The sequence below is a fragment of the Pleurodeles waltl genome, chromosome 1_1 (assembly GCF_031143425.1).
Source record: "Pleurodeles waltl isolate 20211129_DDA chromosome 1_1, aPleWal1.hap1.20221129, whole genome shotgun sequence".
NCBI classification, from domain to species: Eukaryota; Metazoa; Chordata; class Amphibia; order Caudata; family Salamandridae; genus Pleurodeles; species Pleurodeles waltl.
The window spans coordinates 384,479,008-384,498,374 of NC_090436.1; the positions used below are offsets into that span (position 1 = coordinate 384,479,008).

General features: G+C 44.1%; 1 protein-coding gene across 1 annotated transcript in view; it reads right to left on the bottom strand.

Annotated features, from left to right (window-relative positions):
• TENT2 (terminal nucleotidyltransferase 2) overlaps positions 1–19,367 on the bottom strand; it is a 568,493-nt gene that overhangs the window by 456,036 nt on the left and 93,090 nt on the right. The window contains exon 4 of the mRNA XM_069223224.1: positions 12,933–13,047. Coding sequence (XP_069079325.1) covers positions 12,933–13,047 — 115 coding nt within the window. The remainder of the gene's footprint in view (positions 1–12,932; positions 13,048–19,367) is intronic.

The window sequence follows — 19,367 nt, forward strand, 5'->3', positions numbered from 1 at the left end:
ATCCTCGGCAGGGAGGAGAGTCAGAAGTCGAGGATGCAGCCCTCACAGGCAACAGGCACAGGAGTCGCAGTGAGGCCCACTCACCACACCTGGAGTGGAGTCAGTCGCTGGAGCAGCAGGCAGGAGACTCTGCTTAGCAAGGAAGACTGCAGGAGGCCGGGGCTACACGGAGCCTGAAGATCCCTTGGAAGAGCCAACAAGCCTTGGTAACTGCAAAAGTCACTGTGCACAGGGGTACTATCCTGCAAGGAGAGGCAAGGACTTACCGTCGCCCAAGTTGGAAAGCTGGTAGAGAGGACCACTCCAGACCACCACCTGTGTTGCAGGATCCAAGGAGTGTTGCAGGAGAGAAGATTCACGCAGCCGGTCGTCGTCACAGTTGGTGCCTCAGGATTTAGGGGGAGTGACTCCTTCACTTCAAGGGATATTCCTTCTTGCTCCTTGTGCAGGATGAAGACTCGTCACCCTCAGAGGATGCACAGCCAGGGAAATATTGCAATTGCTGGAAGGAGCCGGAGAAACAATATTGCAAAGGGGAGTCGTCGCTGGAGTTGCAGATTGTCGATTCCTGGAGGGTCCAGTTGCAGTCACGGTGGCCAGAAGATGAAGTAAACGATGCAGAGGATTCCTGCTGGAATCTTGCACGTCGAATCCGAGGACCCACCCAAGAGGGAGACCATAAATAGCCCAGGAAGGGAGATTGGTCACCTATCAGGGTGGCCACCTATCAGGAGGGGGCTGTGACATCACCTGCCTGACCTGGCCACTCAGATGCTCCCAGAATCAAGTTGCCACTTGGAGGAGCTCTGGGCACCACCCCTGGAGTGGTGGTGGACAGGCGAGTGGTCACTCCCCTTTCCACTGTCCTGTTTTGCACCAGATTGGGGGTCCCCGGGCTGGTGCAAATCAGTTTATGCAAGGAGGGCACCAAATGTGCCCTTCAAAGCATCCCAAGCCATGTAGCACCTATTTTCAAAGGGAGAGGGTGTTGCATCCCACTCCCAAAGGAAATCCTTTGTTCTGCCTTCCTGGGCACGACCTGGTCAAGCAGCAGGAGGACAGAATCCCATCTGTAGGATGAAAGCAGCAAGGGCTCCCTGGGAAAACCCTGCAAACTGGTAGGACCAAAGCTGGGGGTCCTCTAAGGAGCCCTCAGAGTGCATGGAATCATACAACCAATACTGGCAAAAATATGGGGTATGATTCAGACATGTTTGATACTAAACATGCCCAGGTTCGGAGTTACTATTATGTAGCTGGACACAGTACACAGGTAAAATGGCTTTCCCGCACTTATGAAGTCCAGAAAAATGGAGCTGGAGTACGAAGGGGCACCTCTGCACATGAAGGAGTGCCCCCACACACAGGTACTTGCACCCTGCCCTTTGGGCTAGGAGGGCCTGCCATACGGGTGGCTTACAGTGACGTAGTGTGGTTAGTTTTACGTATTCATTGCGCTTTAGCTTCAGGCTTTAGACCTTTGTGCACTTTGCCCTGAATATATTTTATTCATTTGCTGACAGCTTAGAGCCTCTGTGCACTTTGCTCTACATGCTTTTTATTAGGATTCGTACTGTTATTTTTCAAATAGCCAGTTCTACGGTGTTGTTTTTTTATTCATATCACACTGTTTTGCCTACTTCAGCACTGGAGTTCTCCATAACATATTTACTCTGTGCTTCAGTCAAGGATACAGTCTGGTACATTGCCGATAGACGTGGTAAGAGTTTAGACTTGGCATTCCTGCGTAGGGACATTTTGTGATCACAATGACATGTTAGTTATAAAATCACTTTCTTGTCCCAATACACGCAAGAGGGAGATTCCGACCAGGGAACCACAACTAGACGCTGACTGCCTCGTTGCAGATGCTGAACCAAGATCACAGGTCTTTGCTCAGGTATGAGGGCTGATGTCTCCACAGTGATTCTAATAGGCAAGCTAGAAGCTTAACATGCTGTGCTCTAAATAGAACAAGCAGAGGGAGAGTAGAAACTGTTAGACAATATGATAGCTTTGTTCTTATGTTTTACTCTCCTGGTGACTATTTCAATCCTACTGTGTTGTATCGTTCTGGTTATTGCGGCTCACGCCTTAATATCTAAAATACAGTCGTTTTATTAAAACATAATATAAAACTTATACTGTCTTTGTCATTTGTATATGAGATCATATTGGAAATAAGAGAGTTGGTTTGGATCTGAGTAACCACGACTTCCCTGAGAAGTTCCAAAGATGTCATGCGCTCGGCTGCCCAATCATTCCTTCCACATGGGAGAAATGAGGCACTGCTAGTTAGCCGGAGCAAAAACCGGATTTAGGGTGACAGACTCCCCCACACCGTTATAGATCCTGCTACCTAGAAATCCAGTAGTCTCATTTAGAATAATGAGAGCCCACGCAACATGGCGCCGCCAACGTTTGGTCTGGCTCTAATGTTTAGGTCCAACTGACTCTCTTGGTCTCATATATATTTTGACTCCTCGGTTCCGTATACGGAGACGTCCGTGGGGCTGAGGGTTTCCGCCGCCACGGGATAGGTGCTTCCTATTGCTTAGTGGTTGGTTGTTCAAGCTTGAACTTTGAAAGGAAAAACCCCGATATTGGTGTGCCTTCTCTGACCTGAAGCCGTTTTTTATAAAATGGCGAATCCTAATGTAGTGAACATAGCAATTAATATGCGACATCCGCTCACGGGACATCTGTTGACACATGGACTGACGGTCCAGGGGGGTCCAGTCACTTTTGTGGTGGACGCCCATGCAGCCTATAGAACAGAACTTTTTTATTCTTGGGTCGGATTTCCAGCAGTGAATGGGGGAACAAATACTTTTCACGAATACACAGTTGCGAATGTCCCTGGACAATACAGGGCTTACGCTTATTTAGAAATACCTCTATCTTATCAAGAACACCATAATTGGCTTGATGGAGCCCTCCCACACTCAGTAGCACAAGTTAGGTTAGGTCCACTGAGTAATGATGGTCCTACCTGGCCTTTATTGGCTACATATACACCACATCCTGCGGTTGCTCAATTGGCAGTGGTTGAAGTTCGTCGTTTATATACAGAATTAACGGCTACATATAGACGATTAGTTCAGTTTGTAATGCAGACACTAAATACGAATGCAGCGCGTGCTGCTCCAGCGCACCCACAGGCTGTGGTTCCGGGTATTAATCCGGCCACTGTGCACTCAGTTATGGGTAAAGTACCGGCTAAACGAGAGGAGACTCCATTTTGGCTGGCGCAAAAAATGTATACGCTGGAAGCAGTATTTCCCCATACGGGACCTCAGGATAAACATAGAATTTTGACGATGTGTTTGCCGTGCGGGATGGTTCCTCCGGTGGACCTTTGTAATACCTAGGGCACGGTGTTTGCCGCGCTCTACACAACGGCATATGGTACACCAACATTAGCTAATTTACCGGACGTCCTTAAACAGATTCAGGATGAATATGGTGCTGCCCCTGCCTTGGATTTGGGCATGCAGTTGCTGGGCAATTTTGCCACAGTTTCTTCTATTATTTTGAGTAATCTCAAAGGAGAGGCAGTAGCACTAGCAGTGCGAATGCGTCTTCGGGATGTTCCGCTGCTTAATCAGGAGCGGGAGCTTCCGAGAATAATAGCGGAAACATATTCTAGTATTGGTCGTGATAGCCTAGGGGCTAGACCACAAAAACCCCAGCTACAGGGTGAAAATAATAAAGACAATGCTAAACAGCAACAACCTGAGGGTTCGAAAAAGCGCTGGGAAAAGAAACAGCAAACACCTAAGAAAGATGGTGGGCAGTCTCCGCAACCGGAGACCCCACAGAATAAGTATAATCTCAGGAATAGGGATACTTTGAAGACGCCTGATAGATATCAATATACTGATACACGCCAATCTCGTTCCTTTCAGGACTCCTCGGAAAAGAGAAGTGAGAGAGGTGGGCGGTCAGAGCGGAGGACGGAGTACGTGAAACCGAGACAGGATTCACAACGCTCAGCGGAGGTTTCTATTAAACAAGAAGAGAAACCGCTGCAACAAAAACAGCAATTTAAGAAGAAGAAAGTGGCAGCTGTCTCAGTCAGACATGCCGCTCAAGAAGAGAGTTCTCTTGACGAACAAGACATGGGCGTTAGCACTGTTAGACAGCGCGGCAGAGGTCACAATAGTTCGCCGGAGTCTTCTAGAGCATCTGGAGGTGAAAGCAACTGATGACTTCATACAAGTCGAGACGGCGGATATGCGAGTCTCTGATCCTGATAGAGTATATGAAGTGACTCTGCGATTGGAAGGGGACATTGACCGTATTATAAACGCCATTTTTTGGGACCATGTGGTAAAATCATATGATGTTCTGCTGGCCGAACAAGATTGGCCACCTGACTTTGTTCGCGACTGTCCGGTTGGGGAGGAAGTTATTACACCTTCCTTCTCACCACTTGTTCCGAGAGAACTCGTGGAGTCCTATAGTAAATCATGGGATCTAGCACTAGTTCTGCCGTGGAGCGTTTAAATCGTGATTTAAAGCAGTCCTTAACGGACAGAGTTATAGGTACGGGTCGTGGTTGGCTAGCCCACCTATATGGAGTACAGAGAGCACTTAATAACTTGCCTAGAAGGTCACTGGGGGGTCGTACTTCATAAGAGTGCCTGTTTGGAACATGAATGTATGTTCCTGATCTAGATGGTCCTGGTGTGGAGGCGGCAGATACGCCCTTTGACATAAATGATCGTGTCACTGTTTTGCAGGATTTACAACAATTCCGTGAAGATAACTCTTCTGCCAGTGCTGCCTCCTCAGGAATTAAGGATGAGCCAGTAACACCTACTGGTTGGATACCCAGGATTGGGGATCTGGTGCGTGAAAAGGTCGCAGTTAAAAAAGAATTTGGTCCTTCTTATCGAGAACCTGTCCCTGTGTTAGGGGTGAGCGGCACGAAAACTGTGATTTTACCGCCGCTGCGAGGGGCCAAAGGAAATCACTTTGTTTCCATTGATAATGTCAAGTTACAACATGTGGCCGATTCTGCACAGCAGACCAAGAGGGACACCCAGTAGTTCCGGAATCCCTCTCACTACTGGGGAGGAAGTCCCGCTGCAGGTGATTTTCACAGACACTGTTTCCTCTCCGAGCTTGGGGAGGGTGGATGATGATCTTGCGATTGTTCCACCAACGGTGATTAATATGGAATCTTGTGATCAAATTGCTGTACGTTCTACTGACGTTTCTGAACATATGGTTTATAGCGTGCCACAGCGAGAGCCTCCATCTGCTTCTTTGTTCACAGTTGCACCTTTTGCTAGAACTGCTTCTGGCTGCTTCAACGACGCTGATAATGATGTGTCCGGCTCCTCGTCCTCGATGTCTTCTGTCCATGACGGCTGCTGGGTTGGCTTAAACGCACATATTTTGTTTTTCCTTGGAACTATTTTTGGCTGTTTTTGGCCATGATGACTATTTTATTATGGTTGGGATTTGTGGTTACTTTACAGTTAACTTAGAGAGTTACATACACGAGGTGTGGGACCTTCCCTTTCAGTACAGATGTGTTAATGGTTTGAAGGAGGTTTTTCTTAGCGGCAGCGAATGCGAAGCTTCTGTCAGCCATTCAATGGTTTGTAAACAGCTGTCCTTGCACGGGGCGTGTAACGCTTCGATTGCTAACTTAGCTTGTTATCTGAAGGGAGTTCCAGTCTCGGTTATTAAAAACACTTTCCAGGTGCTTTCTAACGGCAGTTATATTGTTCTTAACAGCGAACGCTGCTGTGGCATGCGTGCCGGAATAGTTTACATCGTCATTGTCAACAAGGCCGTTACGTGCTGCGGGAATGTGTTGTTTCCCCCCACTCAAATTAGGGAGGTAGCGGACGTCTGGCCTCATATTGCTACTTCCAAGGTTAATTTCGACAAATTGAGTCGGCTAAAAGCTTTATTGTTTCAAAAGCATGTGGCCCTTACATCTGCTAGCGAGACCTACGCACTTCAGGTGGCAAGGTCATCGGCGGAGATACAGTCCCTTTTGAATACTAACTTTCCGAATCACTTCGGTGAACTTGTGGGACGTATATTTAATGCATCCAGCACTGCTGGTATTGCACATTTTTTCAAAGTCGTTGGTGTTGGTTTCGCTCACACCTTCTCTTCCATATTAGGTTTGATACCTTCGGCTATACATTCTATTTTCTGAAGCATTTTTGGGGGCTTCCCGATTACTTTGGCTTTATTGGCTGGAGTCTTGCTGTTGTTGCTATTTTTTCGCAATGGCTGTCCCGTCACAACGAGATCCTGTATTGCTGCTCCCGTCAGCGCAGCTGTGTCGTGAACGCATGATGCAGCATTTTGGAGCGACACTCCTGGGACATTTGGAGTGTGACTGGTCTCTGTCATTCAGACCGGTTTTGGATTGTGTGCAACCCGTGTTTCGGTGCCTTTGGTGCTCGTTTGAACATGCACTGGCTCTCTGTCTCTCATTGCAGCGCCCTCCAATGGTCGATACTGATCTGTTGATGTTCCCGATTAGGGCTCATTCCCAGGCTTGTGCACTACCGATGCGCTAGCTTCATGAGGCAGTTTATGAGATTCCCTTCCTGGAGGAAGATGGTATTGTCTCTTTCATAGGCCCTGCACGGGGTGCCGCCCTGAATGGTTTTGGGGCTTTGGATCACACCTGCTCCATGGTGCTTTGTGGCGTGGATCTTCCGATATTGACATATATCGAAGTGGAGGAACTCCTGCGTTCTATTGCTTCTATCTGACGATTGGATTTTTACGAAATTGACACTATACTGAATTTGGCTTTATGGTCATATGTTACCTAAATTTATGACTTTGTTGTCTTCTCATTTTGTCGAAATAATTGTTTTAGGTATTGTTTATATTTGGGGCATCCTTTTATATTATTGGAACCACTTGCTACCGACAAGGGGAGGGTGTAGTGTGGTTAGTTTTACGTATTCATTGCGCTTTAGCTTCAGGCTTTAGGCCTTTGTGCACTTTGCCCTGAATATATTTTATTCATTTGCTGACAGCTTAGAGCCTCTGTGCACTTTGCTCTACATGCTTTTTATTAGGATTCGTACTGTTATTTTTCAAATAGCCAGTTCTACGGTGTTGTTTTTTTATTCATATCACACTGTTTTGCCTACTTCAGCACTGGAGTTCTCCATAACATATTTACTCTGTGCTTCAGTCAAGGATACAGTCTGGTACATTGCCGATAGACGTGGTAAGAGTTTAGACTTGGCATTCCTGCGTAGGGACATTTTGTGATCACGATGACATGTTAGTTATAAAATCACTTTCTTGTCCCAATACACGCAAGAGGGAGATTCCGACCAGGGAACCACAACTAGACGCTGACTGCCTCGTTGCAGATGCTGAACCAAGATCACAGGTCTTTGCTCAGGTATGAGGGCTGATGTCTCCACAGTGATTCTAATAGGCAAGCTAGAAGCTTAACATGCTGTGCTCTAAATAGAACAAGCAGAGGGAGAGTAGAAACTGTTAGACAATATGATAGCTTTGTTCTTATGTTTTACTCTCCTGGTGACTATTTCAATCCTACTGTGTTGTATCGTTCTGGTTATTGCGGCTCACGCCTTAATATCTAAAATACAGTCGTTTTATTAAAACATAATATAAAACTTATACTGTCTTTGTCATTTGTATATGAGATCATATTGGAAATAAGAGAGTTGGTTTGGATCTGAGTAACCACGACTTCCCTGAGAAGTTCCAAAGATGTCATGCGCTCGGCTGCCCAATCATTCCTTCCACATGGGAGAAATGAGGCACTGCTAGTTAGCCGGAGCAAAAACCGGATTTAGGGTGACAGAGTTCTTTACACGTGGGTCAGACTCAGTCCCCCACACCGTTATAGATCCTGCTACCTAGAAATCCAGTAGTCTCATTTAGAATAATGAGAGCCCACGCGACAGTGTAGTGACCGGTAGTGAAAGGGTGCATGCACCTTTTCACGCAGGCTGCAATGACAAGCCTGCAGACACATTTTGCATGGGCTCCCATGGGTGGCATAATACATGCTGCAGCTCATGGAGAACCGTTGGTGCCCTAATGCCCTGGGTACCTAGGTACCATATGCTAGGGACTTACATGGGGGCACTAGTATGTCAATTGTGGGGTGTACTGAGTCGGGGACAACTGAATTTAGAGGGAGAGAGCACAGTCACTGGGGTCCTGGTTAGCCGGATCCCAGTGAACACTGTCAAAACACACTGACAGCAGACAGAAAGTGGGAGTAACCATGCCAAAAAGAGGGTACTTTTCTACAAACGTGAGGGTCCATCTCCCACATCAAGCAATGACATGCGCTGCAGGGCTTGAGGCCGGTCTTCCTTGATGACATCCCTGACACACCAGGAGGAAACATCTCAAAACGGCACTGAGAAAAAGTCAGAAAAAGTAGTCAAAAAATTGCTAGAGGCAGCTCTTCTCCAGATCTGTGCTGAATGGAGCAGAAAGAAAAGAACTGATGTCAGATTGCCTAGGAGGTACCTAGATAGGAGCTGCGAACATTACTTTAGACACAGGCGCTGCTGCAAAGCAGAGCCAAACAACGCCAACTACTGATGTGTATTGGTACTGCTCACGAAACAATGTCTGGATCCAGTCTGACGTCTGGGGATAATGAGGAATCTACGGCTAGAAGTCTTTATCAGATATCTTGTTCAAGTCCTGTTCTGGTTCATCGTGCTACCCACAAACAAGGCCTATTTACCTCGGTTCTAAATTCTCATGTTACACCTCTATCTGTGCCCTAAGTTCATCCTCTCTAGGTCTACTTTCTACCATCAAAAGCTGAATATTGAACTCTGAAGGTCGCTCCTTCTCCAAATTTTACACTCTGCATATCTTGATCCAGCAGCCACAAAATGAATAGGAACTCAAGAATGCTCTTAAAATCTGGCTTTACCCTGCCTAACTCTTGTCTCTGCACTCTTTTTACCTGTGCCTGAAAAGTTCATTCTTGTTTCGGTATTATAAAGCATGCTGAATATACTCGTGCAACCAACTCCTGTGGAAATGCTTTCTCTTTTTCATATTTTTGTATCAATTCCTGTACTTCTTGTTGAAGATGTTTTTTATTTGATCTTTTTTGTATTTTGAATTCCCTGGAGTTTTTTTTTTTTTTGTAATTCTATCCAAAAACAGTTTTTCTCAAGTTTAACTTGTCAGTAGTTATGGGCTACTGGGTTCCGGGGTGGTCCATTATACTGCCACCTTCTGGTATTGAATAGTTAACTGACTACTCTATCAAATCATTTTGTAGGGCCCCTTGAGGCTTGATCTCTGCATTTTCCTCTACCCCAAAAAGTTGACTTGGCTTGATGGGGTTGTTGCCAATGTGATCACTGAGTGAATGACACGCCTGACAAATGTATTTGAAACCGGGCTGCATAAGGTTGCCTACCTTGTCTTTTTCTGTCTGAGAAACGTCTCCTACTATATAGGCCTCTAATAGTTTGCAATGCTTCCATTGCTTTATCTGTTTCCTTTGTCTTCTTTTTTTTCTCCAAATATCATTGTTGATTTTATTTACAACAGGTGCCGTTTACATCACGATACTGTGTTACTGTTGTGCGGGCAGAATCGGCCCAGGTGTCACGTACATCAATACATGCATACATCAAGAAGGGAGAAATACAATACTATGCAAACAACGATTCCTTCACCCACATTTAAAAGTTGAAGGTTGAAAGTCAGGCATCAAAACCACAAACTATGATGAAGAAAAAAAACAATAACAAGTGAAACAACCAAAACAGCTCGCCCTCCTGCCCTGCTCACCTCCCCCCCCCCCGATCCCAAGAAAGGTATGAACTGTGTATCCCCACAGGTGGTCTACAGCTCACAGGCTTCCTTTGCCTCCTTAATGTCATCCAGAGAGACTGATTTCTGGTCCGAATAAATGACAACCTGTAAAAGGCATATTTTATATATTAGATTGAACTTCAGGTTTGAACCATGATATGTATAACCACGTTAGTCTGGGCAACAGTCTCCCACTGTGAATGGTCTTTCTGCTGTGCCAACAGTGTCAAGTGCTGAATTTAGACAGGCAACTGGCAACAATCCTAACGTCTTCTACAACTTAATTTGCTCTCTTTTGAAATGTTTAAATGTTGTGTGTACCTGTTAAGCAACGCAGAGTTTGGTGTGTACTAAGTCTCACTGCATTTTTATCCCTACAGCTTCCAATCTCCTACTATCCTCGTCTGCTTGCGGCCTGTGTGAAGCAGGAGACTGAGCCCTCCTTCTTGCTGTGGGTCCTGCAGGGATGATTTCTATTTCTTCTCTGTAAGGAGGGTTACTGCTTTATATAATGCACTACTTTACTACAAAATGCATGTACGTTACACAAAAAAGTAATGGGCGGAATGACTGAATTAATCTTAGCCACTGGTAATTCATCTGCCACATAACATCAGTCTACCATTCTTTTATCAGACAGGAACCAGTATTCTGCAATACTCCAACAGGAACAGTCCAGTCCAAACCTTCCAAACCAGGACCCTCTGAGCAGAAACACAAGCAGCCCAAGACCGGTTTTGGCCTACTAGGACTGCTTTGTTTAGCTTGAGTTCTATGGCACAGTGAGCATTGGACCCACATCAGGGCACACCAGGCACAAATAGGACTGAAGTACACAAAAATGATACATGGAATATTGGAATTATTCTCAGCCCCTGATAACTGTTTTCTGTATTCTATATAACTGTTTCACACTATAAATAAGGTTTAAAAAAAGAATTAAGGCCCAAGTCATTTCTGAAAATATTTCCATAGTTTAATAATAGCATAAATCCTTAGCCTACTATTTGTGTGAATCAATCATGCATTTATATTTCGAGATCCTGTACAACTCTCCTTTGCAAGTGGGACCATAGTTAATAGGATCTTTGTATATCTACTTCTCTAGAGTCTGTGGGTTCAGATCAAATTACGAGATCCTGAGGAAGATTTTCCACATCTCACTGCTGATCAAGTGGGGTGCCAGTCCCGCATTTCAAATGGGTCTGCTACTCTTAAAGAGTGTGATCGCGATTGCACATAAGCGCCATCAGAGAGATTTTCGTTCCATGAGTTCAGTCCATTATTTAGTATGTTCTTGCAGGTTAACTTTTCTATTTGAACTTCTAATTTCTGGGCCAGTTTTTCACAGAATCATACTCCTGTATGTCCTCAATCAATCAATCAATCAGGAATTTGTAAAGCACACTACTCACCCGTGAGGGTCTCAAGGCGCTGAGGAGGGGAGGGGTGGAAAGGGTGGGGGGTGCTGCTACTGTTCGAATAGACAGATCTTGAGAAGTTTCCTGAAGGTAAGGAGGTCTTTGGTCTGGTGCAGGTGGGTGGGAAGAGTGGTTTTCTATTCAGGTAATCATTTGGATTACACCATGGTCAAAGCAAATTATCTTTCTCGCTATACAATCCACTACTTTATCCATCTCAAAAGAGGTTAGTGTGGAGCACATTTCAGATGCAATCTCTATTCAGATAATCACTGGATTACAGCATGGACAAAGCATATGGTCTTTGTCTCCATACAATCCGCTAATTTATCCGTCTCAAAAGAAGTCAGTGTGGACCACATTTCAGAAGCAATCTCTTTCCATTTTTTATTCAGGTCACTACACATCCCAATTCTAGAAAAAATAAATCAAAACATTAACCTGAAGTAACTGGCTTTGTGGAGGTCAAGGCTACACCACAAACTAGTCATTATAACCACTTCCTACAGTCAAATTCCACAAACTTGTAAATGTAAACAACAATAAGTGCATAATCACGATCCAGTTTCAGTGTGACAGGACATGGACTGGTTTGGGAATTCACTCAAATGTTGGATACATAAACAGTTGACCTCCCAAAATGAAACTAGCATGAGGAGTTTTCCTGTGGTGAGCTATTTAACCCTATGTACTTTCACCTATAATGTTATACTTATACTGAACGTAAGAACTTAGGCCCTCATTATGACCTTGGCTGGCGGCCAAGATCTGACCGCGGCCATCAGGAGATCCCCGTTGGGCCTGCGAGCGGAAACCTAGTTTCCGCCCAGCGGGGATCTCGGCCGCCCGCTCCCAAATGGAGCCAGCGTTGTTGCGACCGTGCGACGGGTGCAGTTGCACCCGTCGCGCTTTTCACTGTCTGTACAGCAGACAGTGAAAAGCTGCACGGGCCGTGACAGGGGGCCCCTGCACTGCCCATGCCAGTGACATGGGGTGGTAGGGGGACTCGTAATCCCCTGGGCAGCGCTGCTAGCAGCGCTGCCCTGGCAGATTAAAACCGCCGGGACCAATGTGGTGGGAAACTGCTGCAAAAGCGTAATATTTGGGATTTCACCGCCAGCCTGCTGGTGGTGAAATCCGCCACAACAACCCTGGCGGTCCAAGACCGCCAGGGTTGTAATGAGGGCCTTAGTGTTCAAAGTACTGTGTAGCAATCTGTAGACTATCACTGCCCAGGAACATCCCAACAAAATCCAGAACATTTGAAGAACGTTTAATTAAATTGTGAGGGAAGGGGAATGGTAGGTAATACCCCTGAGATATGCTTCTAATCAGAGGGACTTCAAAAGCAATTATATATATCTACAATCAACTTTGTTCAGTCACATCAGTGCGATTACGCTAGTGTGCTTCAAAGGATTATATAATGAACTTCGCATTGGCCAGTAGCATTATTGTACACATTACCATCGATTTCAATGGCTTCTTAACTGGGCTTCCCTAACTGGGAAAAACTCCTGTAGGGCATTATATTGCCATTTGTTATTTATAGAGTATATGATCTCGAGTTTGACCTAATATAGAATGTACTAGTCAAACAGTCTACTGCAACCTGTAAAATCAAAGAAAATGAACTGCAATGAACGAGGGTGAAGATTATTACAATGAAAAACATGCACATACGTGGAAACATCTGCTGAATTTCCCTCTGAAGTTCTGCTCGACAGATGTCTTTTTTCTTCAGGTCACCAGCCTGCTGCTGACAAGCCTGAAATAACTCCAGTATTTGCAGACTTAGCTGTCATAAAAAAGTTAAAAAAAACATCTTAGATGGCGTGTCAATTTTAATATACTTTACTTACAACTTTTTAACAAGATTAAGTTACCCTAAAAGTTTCAATACACTTTTACCAAATCTGTTAGTTGGTACCTGCTTTTTTGACACATCTTAAAACGTACCTAATATTGTTAGAGACCATGGCACTTAATGATCCTGCTAAAATGGGAAAACTAGTTTTCCAATTGCACAGGTGCCTCTAGGAATACCATCAATCTTTTGATTGTGTATAATAATGGAAATATGATGGCATACACCAGGAAAGAAAAATGCAAAGAAAGGCTTTTCCAGGGGGCTAGAATTTGGGTTCCCATTGAGTTATGCAGATTATTTGTGACATTAAAAGGGAATAATTGGTTTTCCTTATTTCCACTTTCACCTCAGTGTCTATCCTTGAACAGCCCATCATTTCAAATGCCAAGCAGAGAGCATAATTCAGTCAGCTATGACACTGGACACACGGGCCAGATCAGAAGTCAACAGGAGTTGTACACTGAACTGACTTAAGAATCTATAAAATGTGCTCATTATACCTCGTTTGGCTAATACACCAAATCTAGTTTAAAAAGAAAATGCATCAACAAAACCCATAGGTATGGCCATGGCAAGTCTTATTTTTCTATTTGCAAACTTATGCTAAAAGAATTAAATGAGTATGAATGCTGCCTTGTAATGGTGGCATGCATTTATGTAAAAAAGGGTTAGCCAAAACTGAATCATCCCATAAATATAAAAACCTACAATGAAAGCAGAAATTGATCCGCCAACCATGGCACTGGCGTAGACTACTTTTTACGCAGATATGCAGATGAGCAAGACCAAAATGCTGTCACTTATAATGAAGAAAAACAATGGTTGAAGTGGCCTAACCTACTGACCCATGCCGTAGAATACAGTGGGTGCAAACAATGAGTTAATAGCACTTAAACACACCAATGGATGAAGAAGGCCCCAGTCCCTTTTGTGTAAATATATATGTATGTCATTTTTATTACGATTTTTTGTTATTAAACATGAGGCTGGCAATACAGCTAAAGTGGTCTTTAGGCTAGACCAAAAAACAAACCCGCCTCTCAAATCAAATTAGTAGTGGGACAAAAACTCTCGTATCCAAGCATCTCCACTCATCACTCATTCAGCTTCCAAAAAGGACTGATTAACCATCACAAATAACTCACTCACAGACACATACACAGAAAACACATGGAATACACCATTAATACTAGACACACAATGTGTTCAGCCAAGCATAGTCTATAAGGCAATCCACTGATACACTACAACTCCACAGCACACAACGCTGCTCAGCTGAGAGACCTCAGGCAATCGCAGACCCCTCTAGAGACCAGCCCTTATTTTTCCTCCACTAAATGCTAGCGGTGACCGTTAAAAGTGGTGGGGCATAATCTTTGGCTCAAATTCCAGTGAGTGAGTCTGACTTTTCAGTATCATTCATTCAGAGTCCTCTCTTTCTGTCACTTATTCTCACTTACTGACTCCCTTCACTGATTCTCGCACCTACTCTCACACACCTCACATGCTCTCTCACAGATAAATTATTTCCCGCAAACACACACATTTAGTAATATCTACAGCACACATTTAAAAGTTTGTTGTTGTTGTTTTTAAACGTACCTTGCTGCAGGTCCCATCTGGACTATTGCTCCTTTTAGCTTTCAGCAGGCCATGAAACTGGTACAGGCGACCTGCACAGTTGAGTTCAGTTTCAGCTTTTTCACCCACCCATTTCCAAACGCCGATGAGTTGGGAAAGAGTAGGGTAGTGGGCTGATTGGCATGTAGCCACCGGCTACGCAGGGCTCAAGTCTGCAGCGCCCATGTCTATCTTTTGTTGTGACGCTTAGCACATCACAAATGAAGGAGGAACAGAGGTGTGTCAGGAATGGGATTTCCCCAGCCCTGCTTCTCTCTCTTGCTGAAGGGCTTCTGCGCCAGCCATTAGACTGTTGCTAGACCCAAAGGAGGGCGGCATTTGTATTATAGTAGGAGTGAATAATAGGTTATTCACTTCTCGTATGATAAAAAGGAATGGACCAGAAAACTGGGGTGGGGTTAGGGCGAGGGTTGTTTTAGTTCTTGAGTCCATTAAGAGGGGTTGCCACAGCTAAATGCCACAATGACGGCATGTGTCACTTGTCTGTGGTGCATTACAATCGCTGTATAACGTGCAGTGCTGGTTAAGGCTTCAATATCATTTAAAAGTTCAATTCATCAAAGTCGAACACTTTACAGTGCAATTAAGAAAGAGCTTTAAATCAGCCTACATATTGGGTGCCAAAACGTGGACTTTTTACGAATTACACACAGGAAAAAAAATCATACCACAACACTGCCACCATTGTGGTGTTTTATTGATGAGACAAGTTACCGGTCGACCTTTAAGTCAATTGTATACAAAAGACCAATTCTTAACGAACAGCAAAAAAAAAATGTTAAAATGCACTGCTGCTGCATCACAAGTTAGTTATGCCCTGCAAATGGGGAAGAATATCAGTGGAGCACCACTTTGCTCAGAAAGAAAAACTTGTGCCACCATTCATAAACAGTCAGCAAAACTAACTTTATAACTTCAGAACAAGCATAGAATATTAGTCCACAATTCAGTACACTGACCAACTCACTTTATTCATGTGTTTCATACAACAACCCGAGAAGACAACACATAACAAAAGGAATCTGGACTTTTGTACAGCACTAAAGTGTTCTCAGGATTGAGTAAAGAAAAGAAAACATGGCACCTGGTATGCAGCATTCAAGTTTCCCTTCAGAAATAGCTAAATTATTGCATGGTGGCATCAGAACAATCTCCCCTCCTCACTCCACAAATGGAGCGTCAGCAAACCGTCTTGGAGATCAGAAAGAAAATAACCGCAACAAGATTAGGCACATGTACTTGTGAATGTAATAAGTGCACAGACAAATGTAAATGCATGCACACTTTCAGCAACGCTTGACGCATTTTTTCAAGTAATGTATATTTTCTCCACCAGCCTCTAGCGAGTGCCGCTTTGCTGAGGCAAACAGCTGTCATTGTGGCACGTTATTTTAGAGAGGCCATACTATGCCACAAATAAATGGAAGGTACAGCAACACGAAACGTGTGCATGACGAGCTAACACAGAGTTACTCAAACTTTGAGCTAATCTGAACGTTAGCCAACATTACAGTCTTGTTGCCAGTTCTGGTTCAGTCAGCCCTTTCTCAATAGGTACCATTTTCCTAACTGATGGCTCTAAGTGTTCTGGCAACGATGTTCTCCCCTATTCCAATTTTTTTGAATTGGATTAATTCGACGTTAGTTATTAACTCCCAAAAAGGGGCAGTAGAACGCCCAGCCCCCCCACAGCCCTCCCCACCAGCCGCCCCAATACAAGAACCAATGCCAAATGGTTGTCATCGGAGTTAAAAAGACCTAAAGAAGGAATGTAAAAAACTTCAAAGAAAGTAGAGACACAAGAATGATGAGGAGTTTAAGGAGCTCTGTAAAGGTGTGTTAAAAATGTACCAATAGGCGATTCTCAGAGCCAGGCTAAAAGAGTTTGCTCACAGAATCAGTCAGTCACATCCCTCTAAAGAAATATATGCCAATATATATGGTCAATATATGGCATTGCCAACTCCTTTATTAAACCTAACGTTACGTGAGCAGGTCCCCCATTCCTCCACGGAACGATGTAAACAGTTCGGTATTTCTTAGGAAAGGTGAAACTCATTTATGACTACCTGTCAAAGACAAGAGATCCTCATTTTAAAGCAAGTAACTGTATGGCTAGAAAACCTCAGGTCTTCCCAAAACTTACCAAGAAAGAGGTTTTGAGGGTAGGAAACACAATTAAGTGGGAGTTAAGAGGAGGTGAGATTGTTATAACCACCCTGACAACTATCTACAATCTTTACCTGGACAGCAGATGAATCCAGGATTCGTCGAAACATGCTATTATCTGCCCATAGTTGAAATAAAACAACTTTGGATCTGGATATGGCAAGACATTACAGACCGATCTAGCTACTCCCCGGGGTCATTAAAATCTTGAAAAAATGGATAAACAGTATTGTATCTGATTTTTTGGAGTCCAACAATTTACTTCACTAAATGCAGACCAGGGTGCAGTACAGAGACAGCTTTAGTGCTGGCCACGGAGGACCTCAAGAAGACATTGGATCGAGGTGGGTCAGCTGCACTCATTGTATTACTTCTGAGTGTAGAGTTTGATACAGTCTCCCACTCAATTCTATGTAAGATGTTAGATAAAATCGGAATCACATGAGCAGTCTTGAAGTTGCGAACCTCATTTCTCACTAACAGGAGTTTTCATGTTAGTGAAGGGCATTTCCTACAGACACACCCCAGCTGGGGTGCAGAGTACCACAGGGCTCTTCATTGAGCCCTACATTATTTAATGTGTATGTTCGGCCTCTGTCAGACATTAACTGCGACCTGGATTTTACGATAGTTGGTATCTTATGCTGATGACAACCAAATCATTGTTGTGCTATCTCATAATACTCAGTCACCCTCTGACAGACTAAGTATCTGTGGGGAACAGGTAACTAATTGGATGGCCCCCAGTTGCCTCAAGCTTAATGAGGACAAAACAGAGGTAATGGTAACCGGAAATAATCCAGCACTCTGGGATCAATTCCTCTGGCCCCCAGACTTGGGGGAGCATGCCCCGCCCGCTAAATCGGAAGTAAAGAGCCTTGGTGTCATTCTAAATATCAACTTAACAATGACCTTGCAGACGGTCACCAGTACGTTTTGGCCTCTTTAAGATCGCTTCGGAAGACACATAAATGGCTCCCCATGGAATGCCAGAGAATAGTGGTCCAAGGACCAATACATTCCTGTCTAGACTAGGTTAATTCACTCTATCTGGACAGCCCCTCGAATGACATCAGAAACTTGCAGGGTGCGAAGAATGCTGCAGCCACAGCATTGATGTGTGTGCCCAAAACGCAATCAGCATGCTCGGCTCTGACACAGCTGCACTAGTTGCCACTTAAAAAAAAAAAAGAGGATACAATTTAAGGCTTTATGTATTGCAAACAGGATTAAGTATTTCCCTGGCCCTCTTATTCTATTCATCTTATTACCCCGTACAGTGCCCCTTGAGATCGGAGATCAAATAACCTTTCTTTATTGACCACTCCCAGAATTAGAAGAGCAACGGGGGGGGGGGCTTCTTTTGGCTACTTAGTCTCCAAACTCTGGAATTCTCTTCCTATCCATCTGAGGTCTGACAACAACTTACTCAACTTTAGAAAACAGCTGAAAACGTACCTTTTCACTTAATATCATGTCTCATGTGCCCTCACCTTGTTCTGTTAGCGCAAGGAAGCCTGCTATGGGTAGCTGCGCGCTCTATAAGAACTTTTTATTATTATTAATAATAATAACCCCACTAGCATGCAGAACCGGAGTGGAAACCAAATAAGCCCTGGACAAAAATGTAAGAACCTTGGGATTTCTCAGAACTAGATCATCACATTCCCAAATTCACTGCACCTACTAACTTGAGCCTTGTTCATAAACTAAGCTCATGTGTATACACGCAAACGTTATGAGATAAATACAAAAAAACACAGTTACACCTTCATTATTGTGCTCACTGTTAAGAGACTGAGACCTTGCTTTCATTGTAATCAAATGTAACATAACAGATGCACAGGCCTGAGAAAAACGGTAGTCATCTCTGAATATTGGTGTTCAGTATACTCGGCAAAACAATGTTTCATTATCACATTAGCCATCTATATATTAAATAGCAAGAACAGGTCAAGCTTTCAATTTGGTGCTTTCCGCAATGAAAAAGGCTCACATGTAGAGTAACTTGGGCCCATTCTAAGGCAAGTATCATTTTATGATTCTTCCGCAGCCCACACCATTCAACACCTCCTCTCTTTCAACAGATGAGCCTGACATTCTAGCCATACCATATTTTTTTCTATTGTGCCACCGTGAGTTACCAATACAAACAGAAAGCGAGAAATGGGTCCTTTGCAGAGAGGATAGATACTGGCTTTGCCTGGGACTTGCAAGAGTACAGCAAAGGCGTCAAAAGTCACGTCTAGTATCGTGTCTTTTAGAGAGCTGAAAATCGAAACTCAGTAGGGCCCCATCAGGTGGACAATCCGCCAGATATGTGCCATTCTTTCTCTCAATGTCTCCAACGCAAGTCAGACTCCCCAATCACGACCATAAGTCGCACTCTGGTTAGGTACCAACAGGTTTGAGATGTTCACACTGGGTACGGATTATTG